The sequence below is a fragment of the Mustela nigripes genome, chromosome 9 (assembly GCF_022355385.1).
Source record: "Mustela nigripes isolate SB6536 chromosome 9, MUSNIG.SB6536, whole genome shotgun sequence".
NCBI lineage: Eukaryota > Metazoa > Chordata > Mammalia > Carnivora > Mustelidae > Mustela > Mustela nigripes.
Window position 1 is genome coordinate 12,808,442 of NC_081565.1, and position 19,349 is coordinate 12,827,790.

Genomic DNA, 19,349 nt, shown 5'->3' on the forward strand with positions numbered 1-19,349 from the left:
TCCCGGCAACGGGGAGGAAAGCCCATCCCAAATACAACCCAGGCAGCTGCCGAGTCTGGGATTCACAGACCAAGCACGGCTGCCTTTCCAAGGGCGTGATGGGAGTCCTCGGCCGCCCTTCCTGCTAACGTACAGGTGGGTCTGTCTAGACTGCGGAACCGAGCCGGTCTTTTCTGAGTACCGAGACTCCGGGGATTCTATTTTTTTTTTTTTCATTATCATTATTTGGAGGGCGATTGAGATTCCCCTCGCTTCCTTATTTATGCAGTCAGAGGAAATCACAGCACAGAGAGCCGCTTCCAAACTCAAGGCCACGTGGGCCAATTTCGGATGGATAATTAAATATTGAACAAACGCTGCGATGCCTCTGTTGGATCGGGATGGCTAAAAATAGCCACCCAGCCCCTCTACCCGATAACCACCCTGCCACTCGGTGAGGCAGCTCCCTGCTCAGTCTCAAATCCCTCCTCCCAGCAACTGTCAAACACAGCCTTGCAGGGGGGGTGGAGGGAGGTAGTGGGGGGAAGGGCTAGGGGGCTGGGGTGCTGTCGGGGCTGGGGACTGACTGTCCAAGTTCCCACTCAATGCAAAACAAAACTTCACCTCCCGGCAAGCTCCGAATGTTCCTGACCAGGAAATACTCTCCCTTTCCTGACATTTAAACTGAGTGGCCTGGAGAGGAAGGTGCAGGGGAAGTATCACAGCCGTGGCTTTTCTTTTAAAAACAGTCGAAAGGCTTCAGGTCATTTCTAAGCAAAACACGTATGGGATGTGAGTGTGATGGCATCAGGTGACACCAGAGCTCACGCCCTCTTCTCTCCCCCAGAAAGACCCAAGGAGGAGCCCAGCTGCCTCGGTTTCCCTTCCTGCACAACAAAAAAAACCAATGTGGAAATAGAATGAAAGAGTCAGAATTCCGGACCTGGATCTCTCGTCAATTTCTTTACATTGCCTTGAGCAAGAGGCCTTGGCTCTGAGGGTCTCAGTTTCCCCAGCTGTCAAGGGGAAGAGTTAGCTGGAGGTCCACCGTGCTGGAGGTCCACCGTGCTGAGCAAAGCAGGCTCTACTCCCCCATCCCAGCAGGTTTTGGTAAGCACAGATGGCAGCGGGGCGGAGACTGAGTGGTAGACCTGACCCACTGAGCTCAGGAGGGCATTCCTGTGTCCTCCACCCATTGACCACAGAAAAGAGGGAGCCACTTGGCTCCCAGGCCTGGTTCTAAGTGGAAATGGGCTTTAGAGCCTAGTGGCCTCAGTTCAGACCTTGCCTCACACTTACCACCATGAAGCTCGGTTTCCCAAGCCGGCAAAGAAAAGTGATAATGAGGACCCTATTACCTTAGGAGGGCGGAAGGGTCAAAATAAGATATGACATGATCAGGACAAGCTCTTGGCCCCCAGCCTTGGCACATATTCAGCCATTATCTTCCTTTTTATTGAAGGTGATAAGGACAAGCCAGGAACACAAAGGCTAAGAGGCTGACATTCTGGCAGATTAATGGGGACCTTCTGGCCTCCCTCAGGGACCTAGATAGCCCTGGGGAGTGGGCCTCAAGCTCTCTGCCTGTCTTCAGGGACCTCATTCCAGGGGACACTGAACCCTTAGCACAAAGAGACTTGGTGAAGAGACAAGGGCTGAGGCTGTTTGAACTGTGACCTTCCCAGGGAAAGCACATGGTTGACAGAACGCAAATGATGATGGGATATAGGGGCGGGGTGGGGGTAAAACCAGACCTAAGGGGTCACCTGAGTGGTCTCAGGCAGGCAGACAAGCCAGCCGAGAAGACTGACCTCCCACAGATGCCAACGGAATCATTTCCCTGACTCTTTCCCAATTATGGCCAGGATTTGGAGAGATGATGGCCAAGAACACTTGATGGAGTCGTTGACTGCGCAAATCAGATAGGAGGAGGAGGCCTTATCAAAGCCAAGGCCTGATCACAGAAAGATTCGCCTGCCCACAGAATAGTGAGGTGGTGCATTTATCAGCTCAGGATCCAGGGTCTTGCAGAACTGGACTCCAGCATTTCTGAGATGTGTGATGCTGGATATGGCTCCCACTCTCTGGGCTTCAGCTTCCTCCTCCTTAAAATCAGGATAACACCAGTATCCATCTCACAAGGTTGCTATGAGCATTAAATGAGATAAGGCAAATACAAAATTAAGCTCACTGCTGGTCTCTGAGAAAGCACTCAACAAACAAAAGCCATTTTAACTTCCTTACATGCCATGAGAAGAACTGAGTCTCCCAGCTCCTGGGGTATGTAAGGATGAGGAGAGCCTGCAGAAGCTGGGGTTAAACCCCGAAGGAAGGATTGTGTCTCAGCAGGGACAAATGAAGAGATGAGGCAGGAAAAGATAAATGTATGATTTCAGAGGTTGCATCCAAGTTGGGGACAGAGAGTTGGGCCTTGGGCCCTTGGGGGTACATTTGAAGATGAGGATGTGAGGGGACAAAAAGACACAACCAGCCCCCATCCTCAGGGTCTTGCCAGCCCACAGGGCATCTCGGCAGGGCTCAGTAAAATCAGGGTCCGTATGGAGTGGTCCCAGCCCTTGCCCTTCCCTATGGGGCACACAGGCTCTTCCCTAACCATCATGCCAGTTGGGAAGCAGCTGTGTCAAACCAGCACCCTCCCCAACCACATCACATCACATTCTCCAGGGGGCCAGCAGCCCCGAGTTCCACATCTAGTTCTATGAAGGTCCCTCTGTGCCTCAGTCTCCTCATCTGGACCCCAGGGGTTGAATCACTCAGCTGCCATGTTCTAAGCACTCGGAGGGGACCATCACCTCAGGAGGTCAGGCCCAGCCTTCCTGGGCACCACCACCACTCTTGCCTGCATTCCTCTAAGTGTGCTGGGGTGTTCCTGGGAAACCCCTCCTGAGGACTCTCAAACAGACTCCAGCACACCCTGAAACGAAAGGAGCCTGGGGAGAGGGGAGACGGATCACACAGCAACCAAAATATCAGGCCAAGCAATGCGACTATGTATGGATGTGGAGGAGGGACCAGCCATCTCAGGAGAATACATCCACCAAGGCCCCGCGTTGCGCAGGCGGGTAAGGATTAGCCCCTGGAGAAACTCGGGTACAAACAGAAAGAAAAGAATCAGAGCCTCCAGTGAGTATGAGGATGGGCATTCCAGGTCTCCTGAGCTGTCAGGCAGCAGCGCATGATAAGCCCTGCTTGACAGATGGGGAAACTGAGGCCCTGGGAGGTGCCTAGAGTCATATAACCAGTCACACAAACAGCTCATTGCTGAGCTAGTAGAATTACCACTCAGTACCCTGAAAAGGGCTCTGTGCCTCAACTGAACCTCAACAAGTCAGCTTCCTCAACCATCTGAGGGCTTGGGGAGGGCTGGGAACACGTACCATTCATCCCCATGGGCCCCCACGGCCCTGGCTGGAGCCCAGCACACAATAGGTGCTCAAGACATGTCTGCTAGTTGGGTAAATGGGCCAGACTTTATCTGGAACAAGGGGAAAACTTGCATTTCCCCCCAGCAGCCCTTGGGGGACAGATAGGTCAGACAAACAAAACTTTTCTTGAGCTGGTGTGGGGGAAGGAGGAAAGGAACCTTGGCTGGTGACATTCTACTGGGGACAGCCCCCCCCCCATATCTATAAGCCATATCTAGCCTTCAAGCAGACTTAGGATCACAAAACCCAATGTGAAATGGCCAGCGGACCCTTGCCATCTAAAGGTCACTGTCTCCACCATGCTTCTGGTGATTGTCAATGGCAGATCTCACTCTGCCTATTTCTCAGATGGGGAGATAGGGAGCCCGAGAAGGAAGAGCCCTGCTTAGTGCCCCCACTTTCCTCAAAGCTGGGGGCGATGGGACTGTGGACACTGTCTGTCACTTGCAGCCCTAGGCAAGGACCAAGTCCTGCTCTCAAGTCCACAGAGCGCCCCCCACCACCACTCCACAGGGCAGTGGGGGCAACAGGCAGGGGGCTCCCTCAGAGGTGGCAGCCTGGCCACAATCCTCCTCAAGACCCAGCCAGCTGCGAACCTGCCTCCAGCCACCTCTTCCCTGCACTTTTCTGTTTCTAAATAAACACCCCTCTCCCCCCCGATCCCGAGTTCTCAGTCACTGTCCTTCCTCACAAGTGGCAGAGGACAGAATGGGTATGGAGCAAGGGCTGTGAGTGGTTGCGGCTGGGGTGCTGGATATCACCCCCTCTTCCAGGATCTGACATCAGCACTATGGGACCAAGCCCCCACACAGATGGGAACACTGTGCGGCCTGAGGTCAGCAGGGACCCCCCCAAGGCCACAGCGTGGCTTCCCCCAACATGAGTTGCCACCTGCGTCGGGGCACTGGCCTCAGGAAGGAGGGTGGCCCTGGGGGCAGAGGCCGGGATCTGGGGCTTCAGGGAGGGGGGTCAATGGCTGCTCTAGCTGTGCCACAGGCCCCCAGCCTCCACCATACACCCTGCCAGGCAGCTCTCATCCCCAGCCACGACTCCCCAAAACTCAAGGCCCTTTCTCCAGCCCCAACTACTGCTCCCCACTACCCCCCTCCCAAACCCTTCCCCTCCTCCACCCCAGGAGGAACTCTGTCCACAATGTCCAAGACAATTCCCTTCTGTCTTTCCACCGGCAATTCCTCCACCCAGAGTAAGAATACCTATAGCTCAGCCCAACTGTGGCCCAAGTGCCAGACAACAGAAGCTTCTAGCTTTCTGAGCACTTGCTCTCATCCTTAAAAGAACCTGCCGTCACCGCACGTGTCACTATACCCGTCTACCAGACTAGGCCAAAGGACAGTTTTGTGCAGAGCTGGGGCCTGGACACACATCTGACTCAACCACTCCCTGTGCTGAGGGAAATCACAGCCACCTGGTGACACCCTGTCCAAAAGTCACTTCCTTGGTGAAGTGACTTTCCCAGATCTAACTTCTGGACAGTGACAGGCTCCTCCCCACTCCCTGCAGGCTTTGAGCTCCTTCAAGACTGGGACACAAAGCAAGGGCTCCTGCCTAGGCGGGGCCTGGAAGCTGGGGCTCAGGTGACCGCTGGACACACTGTCACCTGCCCAGTTGGCAGAGCAGGAAGGGGACTTCCGTTTCTCTCGGGGCCTCTGCAGTCAGGAGCAGAAGGGCACCAAAGTGCAGGGGAGGTCATGCAGGGCATCTGCAAGGAGAGGGGAGGGCAGGAGCGATCAGGGTGCCCTGAGCATTAGTGGACATTTGTACAACTCCCATTTCTCCCAGCAGGAACCCATTTCCTCACTGAGTCCTACTAGCCCCCTTTACAGCTCAAGAAACTGAGGCTCAGAAAAGACAAGTGGCTTGCCCGAAGTCTCTGTGCTCAAACCCAGATCTCTGGTCTTTCAGGCTAAGCCTGGAATGGGGCACGAGGTTGGGGGTGGGGCAGAAGCCACTTCAAGAAAGGCAAGGGGAGGTGGACCCCAGGCCTTGAGAGACTCTTGAGCACTGAACTCAGAGCACACACCTGTGCACACTTCCAGTCTCAGCTTGAACCCAACCACGCATGGGGAACTCACTACTTCAGGAACTCACTACTTCCTGAGGAAGCCTTGTACATTGTTATTCAGCCCTGACTGTGGGAAAAAATCTTCCCTGTTCTGAGGAGAAGCAGATGAACGCCTACTGCCTGATTTACCCACAAGCTGATAAAACTGAGGTCCAGAGGCAGCACCACAGGGCCTGAGCCACACAACCGGCACCTGGGAGGGTGGGGATCTGACCTCAGGTCTACCAGTTCCAGGCACGGATCTGTTCATACCGCAGCCCAATCAAGCTCAGCGCTGGACCAGGCTTCCCGTTTCCCAAAGCAAACCACCCAGGCCCAGGTCCCGCTGGGCGCTACTGAGCACCCTCCTCCCTCTCACCCACTGCCCATTGGTGCTTCAGCGGTCCTGAGCCCCTTGACAGGGGGACCCTGGCCTCCCCAGGACCCCTTCTGGCCTACTTCCTCCAGGAGCCCCCTCCCTAAACTCCATCCCACCCAACCTCGGAAGGAAGGCCCTGCTTCCACCAGGCCCAAAAGCCAGCCTCCTGGATCACATGCCCTTCCAACCAAGGATCTTGTTACTGGAAAAAAGAAAACGCTGCTTCCCTTTCGCCTCCTCCCTGTCCTGCCTGCCGCCTTGAAAGAGAAACTTTTCAAAGGCAGTGGGCCCATCCACCAGGAGGGGTCCCAGGCAGATCTAAAAGCCCTGGCTGCTTTGGAGCCAAGGACTCCTGGGAAGGATCCTCTGAAGTCCAGCCACCTGTCCCTCCACCCAAGAGGTGGGGAAGCCTGTTAAGTCCCTGGGGAAAGGTGTGTGGGGGCGCTGAGATGCCCCCCCCACCCTGTGCGGAGAGCCTAGGGCCCTGAAGGCAAAGTGAGGAAAGGCCAAATCCACTCCTGATGACTTCATTGCCAGGCTGGGGGGAGTAAACTGAGGCACGGGGGACTAGGAAGTGGCATCTGAGTAACGAATAAAGAGAACCCCGAACTGCAATCTCCCCTTTCCCTGCGCAAGGCACCAGAGGAGGTACCAGGGGAGACTAGAGCTTCGGATTCCCCAGGACGCTGGCAGAGAAAGGAGAAGCTGGGGGGATGCGGATCAAGCAGACCCAGTAGGGGACAGCCAGATAAGGGCGATTGCGGGGGTTGGGGGGGCGGCTAAGTAGACTGAAGGAAGATCCAGGGTCCTCAGCATTCCCCGGCATCAGAGGGCAAGGTGGAGGTAAGGGGAGCCCAGGGGTCGGGGGTCGGGTGTCGGGGTGGCGCCTACCCCTGGTGGGCCGGCTCCGGCTGCGGGAGCGGCTCCTCTGTCGCTGCAGCCGGGGCCGCCGCAGCAGCCGGTAGTAGTAGGAGGGCCTCCCGGTGCTCTTCCTGGCGCTGCCGCCCGCGGACATGCTGCCGCCCGCCGGGCACCGGGCTGGGCCTGGGCGCGCTCACACGGGCCCCATCACCCGCTCCGGAGCGCCCGGCGGGCGTCCCTGTCTTCTCCCGCGCGCTGGTGCGGGCGCCGCCGAGGCCAAGGCTGCCCCACAAAGTCGCTCAAACTCCTCCTCCCGCCCCCGCCCTCCCAGAGCAGCCGGCCCCGCCGCGGGGGCCTGGGACCAGGAGGCCGGGCTGGCACCGGCCCGGAAAGTCAGTGCGGGAGAAATCCCGGCCTGGAGTCGGAGGGGCGAGGCGGCCCGGAGTGCCCCGGGACCCCAGGCAGGTCCCCAGGAAGGTCACCATCTGCACCCCTCGAGCCCGAGAGCCGTGGCCCGACCTCAGGGCGCACGAGGCGCTCCAGCCAGCCCGCGGGTGTAAACGGTGCACACCCGCGTGCGCGCGATCGCGGGCACCGGACAGGGCGCACGCCAGGCAGCCAGGCGGGCACCGCGCTGCGAATCCGGTCACCTTTTTAGGGGCCCGAATGAGGCTGACACCACAGGGCGCCTTTCTGCCCCAAACTCTCTGAACTGAGTCTGGAGCCGCAAACACACCGCCTGGCGAGCTCCAGGCCCTAGCCCTCTAACCGGCTTGAAAAGACTTCCCTTTCACGCAGAAAAGTTGCCGGTTCTTTGCATTTTAAAAATTGCTCCGTTGGATACACATATTCTTTGTATGTAATTACAAATGCAGCGTGTATCTCCAAGTGCACAGAAAGGCGAGAGAGGTAATGAACACCTGTGTATCTCGCAGGTTTTGCCAAATCTGAACATTTTGCCCCCGGCGATCTGGACCCCCCCCCCCAAATACACCACCACCGACGCGATGGGCTCTTCCTCTCCCTGGGCGTTCAGGGCAGCTCTGGCAAGCCTGCAGAAGAATCTCCGGGAGATGGAAAAGGGAGGCCCAGGAGGAGAGAGATGCCCACTCCCTCTACTGCCCTCCTGCTGAAAGACTTCCCCAAGTCACTCCCCAGCTCAAGAACTTTTCATGGCTCCCCAAGTCCAAACAACCTTCCTTGGTATTTAAGGTTCCAACCATCTGGCCCCAACCATTCTCCAGCCTCACACACTAGTTCCCCCCTTCTCACTCCTCTTTGTGCTGCTTCCAGAAGGGGCTGCCCTGCCAAAGGCCATCCTTCTAAGGCCCAGATTCTATAGCCTTTCCTGACCATCCTGGCCCTTCGTGGTCTCTCTCTCTCTCTCTCCTCCTACTTGCCCCAGCAGCAGCATTTATCTTTTAAGTTATGCAGTCACCTGCCTGAGCTTCATTCCTTCAAATATAGAAGGGGAAACTGAGGCCCTGACAGGGAGGACTGACTGGCCTCAGTCACACAGAAAACGGTAGAGGCAAGTGGTCTTAGCCTGGGGCTCCCAACACACAGTCTTAGGGGTGTGCTTGAGGGAGGGTCATCCGTGGGCGCTGGAGACAGTCTGGAAGTTCTCCAGAACAGCTGGAAAGGTGTGGCCCTGGAGGGGGCGGGGCAATCTCGGCAGAAATCCAGGCCGGGTTTTGCACCTCACAAAAAGAGCCCCCCTTCTTGGCTCCCTCAGCCCAGGGGGGAGGGCCCCCAGGTCAGGAGGAGTCTGGATCACAGCTGGAAGCCAGGCGCCTTCCCAGGACCGGGGGGAGGGGCAGGAGGGGTACTGCTCCTATTAACCCAATCTGGGTTGTCCAAAGACCCCCCTGCTGGCCCCTCTGCCCGGAGTGGCCGCCTGTCCCTGCTGCAGATGGAAAGCCACCGTGCCTGCAAGGACACCACTGACCTCCTTTGAGTTAAGCATTGCTCTAGCTCATTCCCCCATGGCAGACGCTGCCCAGGAGCCTCCCTTGCCAGAGCAGAGGCCCCAGAGAAAAGCTGTAGGCACCTTCCCCTGATCTCCCCACTCAGGTGGGGCTCCTGCAGTCACCTACCCCCCCTTTGGCACTTCCGGAAAGAATGACCTCTCCAGCCAGGCCCATCAGTTTCGGTGGGTAGAAGCCTCCCAGAAGTCCAGCTCAGGGTCGGGGCATCGGTCCTGTACAAGAGCCTGGAGTTCATCAGGCCCAGTTTCCTTCCCAAAGCAGGAATGCCCTGATCATCCAGAGTCTGGCCTCCCCTTGAGGGGATGAGACATTCCCTGCCAAAAGACTGTCAGTGGCTAAGACAAGTGGTCTTGGCCTGGCATCCCCAACCAGTAGATTTCGTTTGTCTGTGTGTAGAGGAAGGGGGGGTGGGGAGCAGCCAGGAGTTCAGGGCCTCGCCAGTAAACACAGTTGGGCTCCAAGACCTGGCAGAGTCTCTCTGCTTATGCTTGAGTCTCTCAAGTTCTCTGTGCCTCAGTTTCCCCACCTGCGAGGAGAAGCGGTGGACCCCCAGCCTATCTACCTAGTGCAAGGAGGAGGGTCAGCTATTAAAGAGGAAGAAGCTTCCGCATTCCTGGCCTTGGGATGGGGCGGACATTGCCCACCGGCCCAGCTGAACACCTCCCCAGGCCTCTGGAGGGTCTGGAGTAGGAGCCAGCTGGGGTACAGAGGAGGCAGGGGGCCTGGGCTCCCTGTCCCTCCTGTTGTCGCAGGCCCCCCAGGGCGGCAGGCCCGCAGACAAAGGCTGCTCCCTGCACACCCCAGCAGAGCATCTGGAATCAATCCCCGCTTTGGAGCAAGCCACCCACCCCCTTTCACTGCCCCTGTGGCCTCCTCCCTGTAAACAGGAGCGGTCCTCTTTCTGGAGGCCACCTAGATGAGAAGAGGGGCATTTGAAAACACCCTCCCCACCACCATTTCCTGCAATAGTCCCCCTCCAAGGGGAAGCCGTCTGTGATTGCCCCGGCCAACAGGGGCTTCCCAGGCCCTGCTGGTCTGTGAGCTGGAGCCCCACAGGGCTGGCAGCCTGTCAGGGGTCTGTTCTCCACTGCTCTTTGAACCCCAGAGGGGCTCCTGGATAGGCCCAGCTCCCACCTCCTCAGCCTACTGCTTTGGGTCAGGGTCAAGACTGCAGCCTCCACACCCCTGAGCCTCCAAATCACCCCAGTACATTAAACACGTATATTTCTGGGTTCCCCCAAAACACCTGATCCCATGCTTCCAGATGAGGCCTGGGAAACTAAATCAGATCTGATCCCCCTCACCCCCTTCACCTGCCCTCAACAGCCTCCAAAAGTGAATGCACAGAGTACTGAAAAGGACCCAGGTTTGTCACAAACTGGCCACCTCCCCTTGCACCCCTGCCCACTCCAGCCCCTTATCTATCAAAGTCTCCCTGCTCATTTCCACCCTGCCTTGGCCCCGTTGGTCAGAGGATCTTCCTTCTGCACCTGGTGAACTCGTCCTTACCCCTCAGGACCCAGCTCAAACATCATCTCATTAAAGCAGTCTGAGTCCCATAGAGAGACCCTCCCCCCCACCACCCCATCCCACCAGTTGGGTTGTATAATGAGGACAAGGAAGAAGATCAAGGAGAGAAGGACCCAGAGAATCTGCCTCAGGGCAGAGAACCATCCCTGTCTGGGTGTCCCGAGAAGAATTACACCCTGCTGGGCAGAGGGAGTGGGAGGCCTAAGAGCTGGGCTGTAAATCCAGGTAAACCCCAGGCTAGGGGTGGTGGGGGTCGCTCAGGGGGTCCCTCAGGCACCAGATGCAGAGCAAGGGGGCCAGCCCAGTGCAGTCTCCCATCCTACTGGGGTGTTAGGTTTAAAAGTCAGTGAGGGAGGAACAAAAATGCGTATTGTCAGAATTACCTCTGAAAAGCCTTCAATTGCCCATAAAGGACACTGCTTCCTGCAGTGTTAGGACAGAGGGGAGCCCGAGGTGGAAGGGCTTGGCCTTTATTGAGGGGCCATCTGGCGCAGGAGGAAACAAGAGCAACCAGAACCGGTCTCCTAACGCTCGATTCCATCTGGGGAAAAGAGGGGGTTCACGCCCAGAGGGGACCCCAGAAGTCCAGGACTTTCCACGGAGCAGGGCTAGAAGTTTGGCCTGGAGCGGTCTGTCTGAAGATGAAGTTGGATCTAATACTGAGAAGCTGTATTCAGCATTTGCTGTGCACCAGACCCTGTCTGGGGACATTCAACACACAAGATCTCATTAAATCTCACAACAAGCTTAAGAGGCCAGTGGTTACCTTCTTCATCTTACAGAAAATGTTGGTGGCACAGAGAGCGAAGTTCTCTAATGTTACACAGCTGGCACCAGGAGTCGAGATTTGAACCCAGGCAAGCTCTTAAGGCTGAGCAGGACTTTAATGTAGAGAGGAGGAGGAGCAACAGTCTGGAACATTCCATAGAAGCCAGCTTTGACAAGGAACAGGAGGAGGTGAAGAGGGTTAGGAGTCTTGACAGGGGAAACATTGGAGCCCATGCCAGGCCCCACACAATGGGTGTCGGAGGGCTCAGACCTGTCGGGTTTCCTGTCGGGACGAGGGTAGGCAGCAGTCACCAGGGGAAGTCCCTAACCGGGCAGCCCAGCACACATCCGCCTCCCAGGCCAGCCTGGACCCATGAGTGACTGAAGCTCTGAGCAGGGGTGTGGATGGGGGTGCCGTGGGGGGCGCTGGCGGTCAGGGTCATTGGCCTTGGTCTGGAGAGGTGGCCTATCTGGCCGGCAGTGTCTAGTATGCGTCCAGGAGCAAGGCTGAACCAGGAGCAGGACCTTCATGAGGATGTGGGGGAGCGGGGACTCTCCCCACTCAGTGGAAAGTGCAAACGGGCCCTGCGAGGTCACACTCAGGCCCAGCCAGCTGTCCACCACCTCCACTTCCCCCCAGACTTCCTCCCCAAAGCCACCAGCAAATTTATTAACATCCTTCCCAGAAAATGGCCCCATCAGGGCCATGCCAAGCCGGCCCCAGACTTGAAGGACTCTGCCCCTCTCAATACAGGTGGAACTGGGGTCCTGGTCAAGTATGAATATTTGAACACACACAGCCCTTGGGGACTGTATCTTCTAAATGAAATCACCCAAAGCTGGGCTGAGGGTGAGCCTTGGGAGACAACAGGGCCCTAACAGGAGCAGAAGGCCAGTTGTCCGGGTCACTGTGTTTTGCTTTGTTGTTGTTTTTTAAGATTTTATTTATTTATTTGACAGACAGAGGTCACAAGTAGGCAGAAAAGGAGGCAGAGAGAGGGGAAGGCAGGCTCCCCGCCGAGCAGAGAGACCAATGCGGGGCTTGATCCCAGGACCCTGGGATCATGACCTGAGCCAAAGGCAGAGGCTTTAACCCACTGAGCCACCCAGGCACCCCAGGGTCACTGTGTTTCTTTGGGTGCTGTGTGACTTAAAGGAAGGCTCTTGACATCTCTGGTCTCAGATTCCCACGTGCGGTATAGAGATGAGACATCTCCATCTCCTCCCAGCCCACCTCCATAGGATTCCATCAGGATCTAGAAATTTCCCCCAGTCTCAATCCAGCACCTATGTGTTCCTTCCTGCCCTCCAGAAGCCCAGAGAAGATGTAGTTCCTTTGTACATGTCAACAACCTGTCATAAAATCCTGGCATGTCAGAGTCAGAAGGACCTGCAGAGCAGAGTGATGGAGCCGGAAAAGCCGAGGCCTCACGGAACAACCACTTGCCCCGGGGACGCTGCCTAATTCATGGCATGCCCAGATCTGGCATCAACTCCCCAAACATAGGGGTCTGATTGCCCCTCACCCCCCCAGCACAGAGCAGTCAAGGTGGGGTAGAGTCACTCCCTGCAGATGGGAAAGGGTGGCCGAGATAGGTTGTGACGCGCCCAATGTCACACATGGGGCAAGGCCACCTTGGCACTTAAACAGAACTGCCAAGACCCCCCCTTTCCACTCTTACTCCTTGGGCTGCCCCCCCACCCCCAGAATGCCTGCTGGTTTCCGCCCAGAGGAGCCCTGGGCTTCCGCTCCAGGCCAACTGCCCCCAGAGCTCAGGGTTCCAATTCCAGGGCTGGGGGAGGCTGGGATCCACTCTCCAGGCCCCAGCCCCAGCCCTCCTTCCTCACCCCCACCCTAGCAGCCAGCATTTCAACCCAGATGGCCAGGCCTGAAGCAACTCTCTCCCTGTACTTCCTCTCCCTGCCCTGACCCAGAAATGCTGCCAAGCTCCAGGTGGGCCCCCAGCCCCTCCTTCTCCGGGCCCAGGCCTGGGGCTGAGGCTCCAGGTCTCGGAGCTTCTTCCTCCCCTTCCAGTTGATGGGCCCAGACAGCTCCACACCCACTGGGTGACCAGAGGGGGTGGCATATGGTCCCAGTGTGAGGTCAGAAAGCCCCCTCCCTTCCCAGGCAGGCCTGCCTGGTCATCTGTGAACCACTTCATGGCTGGCACTGGCCTGGGCTCCCATCGGGAGGGGCCTCGCTCAATCCCTGCAGATCCCACTGCGGAGGACAGATGAACTGGCCCGGAAGCCAGCTCCGAGGAAGCTCCCATCTAAACGGGGTGCTTGCAAGAGTGTGGGATTTGGGGTGAGGAACCAGCCCTTCTTGGCCGTGTGACCCCAGATTAGTGCCTTCAGTTCCTCAACTACAGAATGGGTTTAATGATACTTACACTTTGTGAGGTTGTAGAAGGTCAAATAACACAGGGAATCAAAATCCCACTGATGAACGTCTGCTCCTCTGGGCTATTTCTTCTCTCACTCCTCTGGGCTCCTCGAGAGCAGGTTAGCCAGAGCTTGTCAGCAGAGTTACCAACCCAGAGTGGGCTCCCAGGAAGACTGACTAGGAGAGATGGTAGCAGCATTCAGGAAAAGTGGCTGACCCCATCTGATCTGGAGTTAGCACTAAAGATTTCAGAGGAGGGAGAAGTCCTAGAAGAAGAGTCTGACATTGAGCCAGAAGGCTGAGTAGGGACTGCCTAGGTAGAGAGCAGAGGACTATATTCTTGGAGGGGGAGGGCCTATGCAAAGGCCCTGTGGTAGAAACTAGCAAGGCATATGCTGGGGGCAATGAGAGGCTGGAACAGAGGATGAGGGGGTGTCTCAGGGGCAGGCTGTATGGGGGTGTAGACCCAAGCGGCAGTGAGGCCTAAGCAGCCCCTCCATAAGGGGAGAAATGAAGTGGTAAATGAAGAACCCTAAGCAGGGAGGCAGAGGATCAGGCTCTAGGCCTAGCTCTATAGCTATGTGGTTGTCTGACTTTGATAAGTCATAGACCTCTCTGATCCCCACTCTGCAACTATAAGGGATGGCCTGGCTTTAGAAGGCAGGCCTGCAGGTGGAGGGCAGGGCCTGCAGGTGCCCACAAACTACACTGAAACATTCAGAAACAGATTCTAGGGCACCCCTCCAACATCACTGAATCCAAATTTTGGTACGGAGGGCCAAAGAATGCATATTCTTCCAGGTTTCTAGCAGCTTTCTTGGGGAGCCACTAGCTAAAATGGTTGTAGACTTTCTGATCCCTGAGCATGCCAAACACAGTCCCGCCTCAGGACCTTTGCATGGGCTCTTCTTCCTCATCCACAAACCCCAGACCTTCAGATGGCCAGCTCCTTCCTGTCTGTCAGCCTCAGCTCAAATTCACACCATCAGAGGCCTTCCCTGGCCACCTGTGCCTCTGCCCCAATCCCCACACACTGGCCCATTGCCTGTTTTACTTTCTTCAACTTCCTGCTTCCTAAAACTATCTTATCTGTGTATTTGGTTGTTCATTAATTGTCTTCCCCTAAACTGTAATGAGGGAAGGGGCCTTGCCAGTCCTGTCACAGCCATGTCCCCCAAGCCCTCGGTCACCACTTGGTGAATAAGGGAACAGAGGGAGCTGGGATCAAAGGCCCCATTCTTTTCTCAAGAAGGGCAGCTGTGGGACAAGGGGCAAGTCACTTCCCCTCTCTGGGCCTGGCTCCCCTCCACGGACATGCAGACAGCAGGCTGCAAAGTTTACTTTCAGGCAGCAGCCTGGAGCTGATCGGGACAATCCTGGAGCTGGCCCAGAAGAAAGGGACAGATGAGTACGTGTCTCTGCTCTGCCTGGTGCCTCTGAGCAAATCCCCATGCATCTGCAGCCCTGACCCTTTTTCTCCTCCTGTATAATGGGTTTGGCCTGCGGGATCCCTTGGGCACATGCAGAGCTTCGTGCCCAGTCCAGAACATAAGTGGGACCCACGGCAGGTGTTAGAGGAGGGGTAGGCTGGGCCAGAACCATGGTTCTCACACTTACCGGCCTTCCCAGGGGATCCCACCCAGCCCAAAGCTGGTGTCCCAGGACCATGTAGGTAAAAATTAAGTGTGGCTTGTGTAACCTGTCACCCCTCGGCTCTGGAGAGCAAGAACAATGCCGGCCCTGCCCCCATCCTGGGAACAGCATTTTGTCTGGAAATTCCACCAAGAGGAGGAGGAAGGGCTGGGGCCCTAGGATTTCTGTGCCTGCTCAAACAGGAAGTAGCTAAAAGTTTGGGGCCAAGGAAAACAAGTTCAGGGTCATCCTGGAAATCAGCAGTCCCCTTGGCAGGGACTTGCCCCTCTCACAGGTGGGGCTCTCCTCCTGATTGATGGTTAACGTCGACAGACAGATGGTGTGTGAAAGGGGAATAGCCCCGGACCACAGGCAAAGGCCTAAAAGGAAGCAAAATTCACCCAGTCTAATTTGTCGTATCTGATGATTTGACATGACACGTCATCAAATATGACAACTATTTGTCATATTTGATGATGGGAAGCTCACTACTAAATGACTCTCCCCACCCCACCCCATCAGCCAGCCCCCTCCTCAGAAAATCTACAAGTGACAGCGCCTTGCCACAAGCAGGAATTGCAGAAGGCCTTCAGGGATCTAGTGGTCAGCCCACCCTTGACCCAGGGCTCAGAGGGTTTGGGACTTGCCCAGGGTCCTCCCTCAGTTCCCAGGAACAGAGGAAGCTCTTCCAGGCACAGTGAGGAGGAGCCAATAGGAGCTTCAGCCCCACCCCCAAAGGCCTCCTGGCTAAAATGCCTAGCTCCCCTAGGTTGGGGGGGCTGACATCTGGCTGACCTTTATTAGAAAGCCCAGAAGACCAGAGGACGCTGGGAGGAGGCAGACTGAGACAGTGTGGAGGTGCCCTGGGGTACAAGGGCCCCTCTGTAGCCTGTCTGACCCACAGCCCCTATCCTCTTCCCTGTAGCCTCTGCCTCAGGAAGCTGCAAGAGGGCTTTAGAATTTTCTAGACCTGCCTTCGCAGCCCTTGTGTTTCTTACGTCCTCCTGTTGTCCCTCTCTCCCCTCAGCCCCCTTGCGCAGGCTCCCAGGCACACACAGACCCAGCTTCCCACAGAGGCCCAGGTCTCCCCCAGCCCCAGTGGGTTCTGTCCAGGCCCTGCCCGCCCTCTGGAAAAGCCCACGGTGCTGCCCCCTGCTGGACTGAAGAGCTCTAGGACTAAGTCCTCGGCGCCGGTGCCACCACAGGGAGAGCTGTGTCCCTTGAGATCCCCAGGCTGGCATGGCACAGGGTTCCAGTCTGCTGGGTGACGTGGACTGGCCCTCACCCCCAGCCCCGCTGGGCCCCTATGCCCACTGGAGCAAAGGGGATGGCTCGGAACTTCAGTTCTCAGGTGTTTCAGTCCCGTGGAGAGCAGGTTAAAATGCAGATGCCCAGGCCCACTGGGGAGCTTTTGGTTTAGCCAGCTGTGAAGAGCCCAGGAGTCTGCATTCTTAACCAGCCGGGAGTGAGCTCACCCTGGCCGCACACCACCTTCTGCTCTCCCTCTCTCAGCTCTGTATGGATTCTGGGACTCCAGCCCCCAACAGAGCCATAACCCTTTTCCAAACTGCCACCAGTCTCCTGTCCCTTTCTCAGCACTCCACGTGTGGCAGCCAGGCAGGGAGTCCAAGCCTTACAGTACAGATGGGGAAACTGAGGCTCAGAATGGAGAACAACAAAGTTTGCCCACAGTCCTCCTCCCTTGGAGAAGCCCCCAGCTTCCACTGCGCTCTCCAGCTCTCCAAAGACAATCTAGATTCTGGGGCCAAGCAGGTCAGTTCAGGTCAGTGGTAGCCCTGACTGGCCCTCTTTGTCCTGGTCTGTATGCCCTGAGACTGTACCAGGTCCTGGGCTGATTCAAATATCCCCTTACTGCTCCAGGAGACCCAGTGTCCCTTTACAGGACTGGGAGGGACACGGTCCCATCGGAGGTGACACTGGCAGCTTGGTGCCACACTTGGGTCACCCTCAGGAGCTGGACACTTAACAGCACCACAGAGATGAGAGAGAGCTTTCACCTGACATGTTTGCAGAGACCGGCCAAGAGAAACTAAGGCTCAGAGAGGGGACCTTGCCCAAGGTCACACAGGACCCATTTACTAACCCCAACACAGAGCTTCCTCTCTGCCAGGCAGAATTGTCATTGAGCCCTTATAAGTCCCCTAAGAGGTAGACAGTATTATTCTCCCGTCATACAAGGACAAAAAGGTGACTGTGGCAGACCCAGGACTTGACCTCACGTAGCCTGGCTCCTACAAAGGATCCCTTTGTGTCACAAAAGATCTCCCCTTTCCTGTCCTTGGGTCCTTTTCTTTGTAAAAAAAAGTGTGCTATGGCAATGAGCTGGGGTCCTTGGTTCCTACTCCCAGCCCAGGGGGCGGTCCCTGGGTGTTGCCCCAGTCCCCGACCTCACCTCTCACCACCGCCTACACCTCCCCGTTCCTCAGCCACGCTGGTCCCCAGTCCTCCAGCCCCCAGTTCTCTCCTTGTGCCTTTGTGCCCATTGTTCCCACCCGGAGGACACAGGGCAGGCTTCCGAGTCCCGGAGCCTCTCTGTGAAGCAGGCTACCACCAGCTCCAAAGAATAACTCGAGTCTGTCCAGCTCTCTCCACTAACAGGACTCAAACCCAGGTCACCACCATCTCTAGCTTTGGGAACAACCACAACCCCTGACTCGCCCTCCCAAATCCTCCCCGAGCTGATTTTCCACAAAGCAGCCCTCTGCCCCAGCCACGCCAGACCTCACTCACCTGCGGATCCCCGTGCCCATTCATTCCACCACCCCAGCCCTCCTGAGTCACCTGGCCCCACTCCCACTGCCTCTTCATTTCAGTAGAAACCACCTTCCTGGCACCCTGACCCCACTGCTTCCCCCCCAAGGCCTGCACACCCGATTTTCTCCAGGGCCCCCTGCCCCACACCTTTCCTCCAGGAAGCCCTCCGCATCGTGCAATGAATGATATCTGTGTTTCGGTGATTCATCTCACATTTCCCTCTCCTGGCGTGCTGCCCTCCCCAAGGATACAGTCCTGCCTGCCGGGGTCGTGCCCGCCAGCTCGCATTGTAAACCCAGTGCCCGGCCCCGGTGCCGTCACGTGGCTGCTGCCAATCAAGAGGGGAAGGGGGTCATGGTCAAGAATGCCGGCAAGCACCACACACAGACCTCAGAACCTCTGAGCATCATGAAGCCCAAGGGGGCCAGATGCCCTCTGCCCCGCCCCAATAAGTCATAGGTCTGGACTTGGTTTCCTCCCCGCAGGTTTTGGTGCTTTCATTCTGTGATTTAGAGCCAATCTGATGAATTTCCCCTATTATCTTTCACACACAGCACGCTGCCTTTCTGCCAGTTCATAACACATTTGGCTCACTGGCCTCCCCCCGGAAAAATCTAAGGCTTGGCTCCAATTTGGGGGCAGGCCCACGAGGCCACATGGGATTCCGAGAGCTTGTTTCAGACTCAAACCTCCAGCAGGTAGAGCCTCGCGCTCAGGACTAACCGGGTTGGTCCCCAGCTCCTCTCCCGCCCTCCTGCCCTCCCTCTAGCAGGGTGCCTGGCAAAGACAACATAAGCTGCATTGTCCGGTACCCATGGGGGCCCTGGTGGCTGGTTTGAAGGCTGGGCTGCAGACTCTATGATTTTCCCACCCAGCCTCCATGGTTTCCAAAGACTCCACAGCCAGGACCTTAATCTGCCGCTCTACCTCCCCGAGGAAGGCAGGAACTCATCAGACCCGTCTCGCAGTTAAAGAAACTTCTCTGAAATACAGGAGATCACAGGCCAGCCCTGCTTGCCCCACTGGATACTCGCCAGGTTCCGCTGCAGCCAGCAGAGATTTCCAAGGGTAGCCTCTGTGCCAGGCATTGTGCCAAGCGCTTGCCCAGCCACCTTTAAAGGCCAAAGGTACTATAAGCCCATTTGACAGGTGGGGAAATCAAGTCCCAGAGAGAAGCAACTTTCCTAAGTTTATACAGGAAGTGAATGACAATATCCCAGAGGATAATACTACTAATGTGAGGGATGAGAAAGGTCTAGAAGCTACAGGGAGCACACAGCTTAAGGCAGCGCTACCCACTCAAAAAAAAAAAAAAAAAAAAAGTGTCAGGGATACAGGGAGAGCTCAGAAGGTTAGGGTTGGAATCGCACAGGAGTGCCTAGCTAGGTGACCAGGGGCGAATCCCTTCCCCTCTCTGGATCTCATCTCCCCCACCCTGGAGAACAGAGTACTGTCCTACCCTGGACGATCATGGGGCCTGCATGAGGCAACATGCAGGAAGCTGCCTTGTAAACTGTCCAGCGCGGGGCCGAGTCATTCCGGC

General features: G+C 56.7%; 1 protein-coding gene across 6 annotated transcripts in view; it reads right to left on the reverse strand.

The window, feature by feature from the left end:
* DAB2IP (DAB2 interacting protein) overlaps nucleotides 1-19,349 on the reverse strand; it is a 186,078-nt gene that overhangs the window by 117,256 nt on the left and 49,473 nt on the right. For 2 of the 6 annotated variants that reach the window (XM_059410884.1, XM_059410886.1), the window contains exon 1: nucleotides 6,758-6,995. The exons of 3 other annotated variants lie outside the window; for them this stretch is intronic. In XM_059410884.1, coding sequence (XP_059266867.1) covers nucleotides 6,758-6,881 — 124 coding nt within the window. In that variant the 5' untranslated portion in view covers nucleotides 6,882-6,995. Of the gene's footprint in view, nucleotides 1-6,757; nucleotides 6,997-19,349 lie in introns of those variants that run through there. One more of the 6 variants, XM_059410882.1, reaches the window with a different exon arrangement.